General features: G+C 41.7%; 1 protein-coding gene across 3 annotated transcripts; it reads left to right on the top strand.

Annotated features, from left to right (window-relative positions):
* Positions 1-226: 226 nt before the first annotated feature.
* LOC142536735 (uncharacterized) lies at positions 227-6,068 on the top strand. Of its 3 annotated transcripts, none has more exons than XM_075642025.1 (5): positions 227-2,938; positions 3,055-3,100; positions 3,212-3,319; positions 4,998-5,074; positions 5,551-6,068. In XM_075642025.1, exons 1-4 carry the CDS (start codon positions 704-706, stop codon positions 5,057-5,059), a joined length of 2,451 nt encoding a protein of 816 aa, XP_075498140.1. In that variant the 5' UTR covers positions 227-703; the 3' UTR covers positions 5,060-5,074; positions 5,551-6,068. The 3 variants fall into 3 exon arrangements, with proteins under 3 accessions (XP_075498140.1, XP_075498139.1, XP_075498138.1); XM_075642024.1 differs by having other exon boundaries at positions 228-2,938; positions 3,206-3,319; positions 5,569-6,068; XM_075642023.1 differs by having other exon boundaries at positions 228-2,938; positions 3,206-3,319.
* The last annotated feature ends 693 nt before the right edge of the window (positions 6,069-6,761 follow it).

The following is a 6,761-nucleotide window of genomic DNA, read 5'->3' as shown; positions in this document are numbered from 1 at the left end:
CTGTAAAGAAATATTCTGTACCCAAAAATGAAAATGAACCCACACGTGGTACCAGATCCCACTACGCGGCATAGCGCGTGAGTTTGCACGCGAACCAAACAGATTCCCGTTGGGCTCGTCAGCAAATCTGTCACTTGTTGATGACGTGGCAGCCCCTCGCCGCCTTTGGTTCAATTAGTCAACAAGCGCGTGAGATTAAAAGCACCAAGTATAAAAATACCTGGCATTTAGAGAGAGAAGCTAATGTTTTTTTTAGAGAGAGAAAGTTCGTAGTGTTTTCGGATCGAAGAACAGAAAACGCCCCCCGTCTCCTCTTCTTCTTTCGTATCCTCAAACCCTAATTTCTCGATTCATATATTCCTCTGTGTTTCTTTGCAATTTTACCTTAATTATTTACTAGTATCAATATACCCTCTTCGGATCTCATGTTCTTCTTTTTTCCTGGATTGGATTTTCGTTTTGTATTGTGAAAATCGGATTTGTGTTCGTCTGTTCAAATTCGTGTATTGAGGTGGGTGTTTTTTGTCTTTCTGAATTATATGTGTTGATACGCCTTCGTTTGGGTGCTTTACGTCTGTTTCTAGGGTTTTTAAACCGTAGGTTCTTCCAAATCGGGTTTTCCAGTTCTTAAGGTTGATTATAGTTAAATTAGGGTTTTTCAGTTCTTGAGGTTGATTATAGTTAAATTAGTTAAATTATATGTATGGCTTCGGGGAGTATTGGGGATGATTCTATTGATGATTTGAATTCGAGAGGGAGGATTCGATGGACGCCACACAGTAAAGTCTATACTCGAAGAATCCGCAAGAAAGTCCAGGAAACTGTTGACAATAGTGGTTCTGCCGCAACAACCTCTGTGCCCGCTGCCACAGGGAACGAGGCTTCCCCGGACCCATCTGCGGATCTCACTAACCCCGTCCCTGCCTCCCCTTGCCAAACCGAACCTGGCATTCCAGATTCATCAACTGTTCCCATTGAGAATCCGTCCTGTGATGATGTGCCAGTGCCAGTTGAAGCCCTAGTGACAGCTGAGGATGTGAATCCATCACAGCAAAGAGTGCAAGAAGGTGGTGCACGTCAAGATACTGAGCTTCAGAAGCTTGAAGATTCCCCACTTCCTTCAAGCGACGCGACCCAGAATTCTAAAAAACCATCTCCCATCCACATTACAGATGAGCTGCTCAAGAGAAATGGGAATGGAACTCTGAACTTGAGGGTAGCTTCACCATTGTCAAGTGAGAATGGTTTATCGAATGCCAGAGAAGTTGAGACATCCGAACTTCCTGTCAGGAATGATCTGCAGGGCGATGGAGGGTTAGTGCCAGTCCCAATTCAAGTTCCGAGTGGCAATTGGACTGCGGATGGCAATGGAAATGTTAAATCATTGGTGATATCCACTGTTGAGGATAGGATTAGATTTAATTTATCTAAAGTAACTCCAAAGAATGAAATTGAGGAGCTTAGGAAGAGGCTTGAGTGTGAGCTTGATCAGGTTAGGAGACTAATTAAAGAGCTTGAAACCAAGGAGATTCAGATTTCTTCTTTTAATACTCCGATCAGTGATAGTAATATTAGAAATATTAATAATTATGATAGTTCTGAGGTTGGTAGTGTTGGTGGGTTTGGTAATTTCCAATCTCAGCATGCCCGGAACAATTTGGTCGACAGGAGGGTGTTGTTGAGAGTCAATTCAAATTTAGGTTCAAACTTAAATTTGGAAACTAGACCTGCAGGATTAGCACGAATGAATTCTGAAGTGGGTGTAGCACGGAATTTAGAAGTGAGGCCTTATAGTAGGCAGCTCAGTGTTGCAGTGATGGAAAACAATCAGAGGCCTGGTGAATTTGTTGAGAAGGAGAAAAGAACTCCAAAGGCTAATCAGTTCTACAGAAAATCAGAGTTTCTTTTGGCAAAGGACAGACTGCCTCCTGAAAGTAATAGAAGGTTGAAGACAAATAAAGGGAGAAAACACAGAGGAGAATCAGAATATGCATTTGGCTTTGGATTTGGCTTCGATAAGAGAGCGATCAAGAGCTGTAGCAGCCTACTTCAGCGATTGATGAAGCACAATCATGGTTGGGTTTTTAATGTACCTGTGGATGCCAAGGCGCTGGGTTTGCATGATTACCATGATGTCATTAAGCATCCAATGGATTTGGGCACAATCAAAACTAGACTGTCACAAAAATGGTACAAGTCTCCTAGGGAGTTCGCAGAGGATGTGAGACTTGTTTTTCGCAATGCCATGACATATAATCCCAAGGGGCAGGATGTCCACTTTATGGCTGAGCAATTGTCTCAGATTTTTGAAGAGCGGTGGCAGATTTTAGAAACCGAGTATAATCCTTATTGGAAATATCAGATGTATCTGGATGCAGGGTTGCCCACTCCCACGTTTCGAAAGGTCGCCCCGCAGTCTCACTTTGCCCCAGCTTCAGCTCTGGGCTCTGCTGCTGCTCCTTTTCCTGCACTGGTTCCTTCCTACGCCCCAGCACCTGTTGCTACTCCTACTCCATATGCTCCTGATGGACACGTGAGAAGTTTGGATGGACCAGATTTGATCGCAACACCTATGGCTGTTGATCCCATAATTCAGAGACCGTTTATTGGCAGAACCCCTGCTCCAAAGAAACCTAAAGCTAAAGATCCCGATAAAAGGGACATGACTCATGATGAGAAGCAAAAACTAAGTACAAATCTTCAAAGCTTGCCTGCTGAAAAGCTTGATGCCATTGTTCAGATCATTAAGAGGAGGAGCACTGCTCTTTCTCAAAAAGATGATGAGATTGAGGTCGACATTGACCGAGTTGATACCGAAACACTATGGGAACTTGATAGGTTTGTGACTAATTACAAAAAGAGCTTGAGCAAATACAAAAGAAAAGCTGAACTAGCGCGGCAAGCTAGAATGGTGGCTAATCAAAGACTTGCACTGACGGTAGGAGCTGGGACTGTCTTGTACTTTTTTAGCTTATCAGGTCTTTGGAATTCAGTGCCATTTCTGTAATACTTTTCAAGATCCATAATGTAATGAATTTTTTCACCATGTTACAGAACACTGCACCAGCATCAGCAGATGTTCAAATTGGAAATGGAGCAGGTATGAATTGTATTCTTGGATTCTATGTTCCGTGTTGCTTTTTTTTAATGCGAACTGGGTTGTACTCAGCACTGTGATCTGACTTATGGATTCTGTTCTTTAAAGTTTTAAATAAGAGTTCAGCACCTCTGGCTGCTGAAGGTGAAACCAAGGAAAATAGTGCTAGTAGGTCCAGCAGTTCGAGTAGTTCCAGCAGTGATTCTGGATCATCTTCAAGCGGTAATTATTACACTATACATTGCTTCAGACCATTTAATCTTTCTCCAAGGTGCCAACTATAGCTCCTGTACTGGCGTGCAGAGTTTAAAAATTTGGCTGAGGTTTCGAGTATATCTAGTATGTGGTTGTGCAGTGAATAAAAATTTGTTCGACTGTCTTTTAGATGTTGAATGTATTTAAAGGCATCTTTGTTGTCGTATGCAGTTCTTTAGCAAATTCATGTTACTGAGTTTGTACCCATCCGGAAAAAAATATGGGTTGATGTTATCCGGGTAAATCGGGTGAGCGAAAGTCGGGGTAATCCACCGGATGATGATATAATATGATGTTTTAGGGAAACAAGCAAGGAAGATATATCTGTGAGGAAATTATATCTCGGGCTTCCACCGTAACCTGCAGACAATGAAATGAACTCGTGAATGGGCGCCGGCGGGGTGTGTGGCGTGCGTATCCACTCCGATGCTTAAGTCAGCAGGTGAAGGAGAAAAGTGAAATGACTGGTATATGTGGTGATATACGTGAATGCTTGAGAATTTAAAGTTTTAGAATCTGTAAATGAGAAATGTACCTGCTATTTATAGGAAGAAATCCCATGATTACCTTGTTTTCAGTGCCCACCTGCTAAGTATGGTAAGGCGGCTGCCCATACCCTACTTCTGATGACTTCTGTGACACGCCAAACCCATGTCGTTCTGACAGTAATGTTTGCTAAGCATGAGGTAGCACATATTGATGTACTTGAGTGTGGTACACTTCTCGAGGTAGCCCAGGTAGAAAGTTTCCGGGAGCTTGTATGAGAGCCCGGGTGATACCATCATAGGAGCCCGGGTCATAGATGACCCGAAAAACTAAATGGATAGCCCAAAACAAAATCAAATATCCAGATCACTTTCTTCATCAGCCGGGCATGAGATAATCCGGGATATTTTCTACCTGAGCGGTCGAGAGTCCGGGCTCTCATACAAGCTCCCGGGAACTTTCTACTCGGGATATCTCGAGAAGTGTGCCACACTCGAGCCCATCAATATGGGCTACCTCATGCTTGACAATCATTACTGTCAGAACGACATGGGTTTGGCGTGTCAGAGAAGTCACCAGAAGTAGGGTATGGGCAGCCGTCTTATCATACTTAGCAGGTGGACACTGAAAACAAGGTAATAATGGGATTTTCTCCTATAAATAGCAGGTACACTTCTCATTTACAGATTCTGAAACTTTGAATTCTCAAGCATTCACGTATATCACCACATATACCAGTCATTTCACTTTTCTCCTTCACCTGCTGACTTAAGCATCGGAGTGGATACGTCGGACACTCCTACGGCGCCCATTCACGAGTTCATTTCATTGTCTGCAGGTTGCGGTGGAAGCTCGAGATATAATTTCCTCACAGATATATCTTCCTTGTTCGTTTCCCTAAACATCATATTATATCATCATCCGGTGGATCGCCCCGACTTTCGCTAACTCGATTTACCTGGATAACATCATGGGTTCCACGAGTCAAAAGTGCACTTTATCTTGATATATATATTATTGAATTGACTTTACCACCTCAAAGCTATTGAAAAATTCTCACGCCTATTTTGAAGATTGCGCAGCCCTGTGTTGCAAGTTTAACTGTGTTTTATCCTAATAGTTCTGGTTTTGTCTTACCTTACCTTTGAATTTAACACAGATTCTGATAGCGATAGCTCCTCTTCAGATGGATCTGATGAAGGCAATTCACCTAAGACATGAATGGATTGGATAAAGGTATTGGATAGATCTTTCCACTGTTGATTGAACTTTCACATGCCACCTTTTTTGTTTTTGAAATAATCTTGTATGGTATCAGTTTTGGCTGATCCATTTTGCTACGTTTTCTCTTTTATTTGAATATTTATGACCAATTTTGTGGTTGTAGCTGCTGTGTTAATTCTGCATTTAGCTGAACAGCAATGAGTATTATTCACAATGTTTCCATGTTCGCAGTTGGTCTTGTTTCTGTCACTTAATTATATGAGAATTTGTTTTCTTGTTTAGGAGGAATTATCGCCCTGCCTTTTAGTTTCTATTTAAGGTATTCACTTATTTGTTAAGAAAATCTGAAACACGTCATTGCATCACTTCGAAAGATGTGCTGTGCTCCAGTTTCAAAACTTTTAGTTGGTAGCTTTTAATGGTTTTTGTTTAAATCTTGTATTGGCTTGGTCTCGCTAATATGATCAACACAATTCATTGTTTCACAGAACGTCATATTATCGCAGTGCATCAGCAGCGCATCTGTGTGCAATCAGTGGCTTCAGGACAGTGCAAGATGCTGCCTGGCTTAGACGCAAGTGTATACCTTTAAATTTGATGCTTTAGGCAGACGACTTGGATCTCTTTCTTACCAGTCACAGGTCCATTACGAAGGAGCTTTCTTTTTATCTTGTGTGTGATTTTGATCGGTGACAATGGTTGGTACACGGAGAAGGTCGTGGATGTGAGTTCTGCTGTAATCGACACCAATTCTAGATTATCAAAATCTCGTGGTAGGATATTTATCATCGTTTGCAGAAGGCTTTCATGTCGTTGGAGCCAGGACCTAATTGTTGAACGTGCCAATTAACTGGGTAGGTGTTAGAAAGTTGTATCCTTTGTTGAAGTAGGCATTGTATCATACTCTACCTGATGTCAGGATTGTAGCGTGTACAGAGCTTCTAATCCGTGCCATGTCACTAATATTTATTTGCGGTTGAATTTGGAATCGAGGAATTGGAAATTATGGCTGGACAGAAGAGTCAACTAGGAGAGCACGTATACCTAATTTGATCTTGTCAAAATACACACGGGTTGAACTTGAATATACGGTTGGCTACTCAACCCAACTGAGTTTAAGTGGTTAGGTAGCGTAGCTAATCAATCATACTTCAAGAACTAGCATTGCCCTCAGTTTGGATTGGTATGTAAGCTAGAAGTAGGCTCTGAATAACATAGGAGGCCGTTGAAGTGATGTCGAGTTTGCCACCACCTCTCAATTAGATTTTCAGCCTGCTCCTAGGCGTTAACAAACATTTTCACAAGTCAAGACTCATATTTAAATTTAAAATAAGAAACGTATTTTCTGGTATTCAACCAGATTTTACACCTGGCATTATTCAATGCCAAGCATATTGAGCTTAAACCAATTGAAGGCCTTAACCTCTTCTGAAGCAAAAGGGGATGGATAAGAGTTCGCCCATCGGCTCCAGCTTCAAGAGCTTTGGTCATAACTGACACCTTCACAATTGAGCTACTAAACTTGACACCCTTATCAAGCAAACATTTTAACACCAATTTTGGAGATTACAGTACTTGTTGCTCAAGTATATACCATGGACCTTCTCCCCGACCTGAATTCCCAGTTTCACTTGTGGATGCAAAATCATGAAATTAATAACCATGTATTCTGAACCAGTTCTCAATAGCACGCAAACTA

This window comes from Primulina tabacum, chromosome 2, assembly GCF_025594145.1.
Source record: "Primulina tabacum isolate GXHZ01 chromosome 2, ASM2559414v2, whole genome shotgun sequence".
NCBI lineage: Eukaryota > Viridiplantae > Streptophyta > Magnoliopsida > Lamiales > Gesneriaceae > Primulina > Primulina tabacum.
Note: the sequence above shows the minus strand (reverse complement) of the source record. Positions and strands in the feature narration are given on the sequence as shown.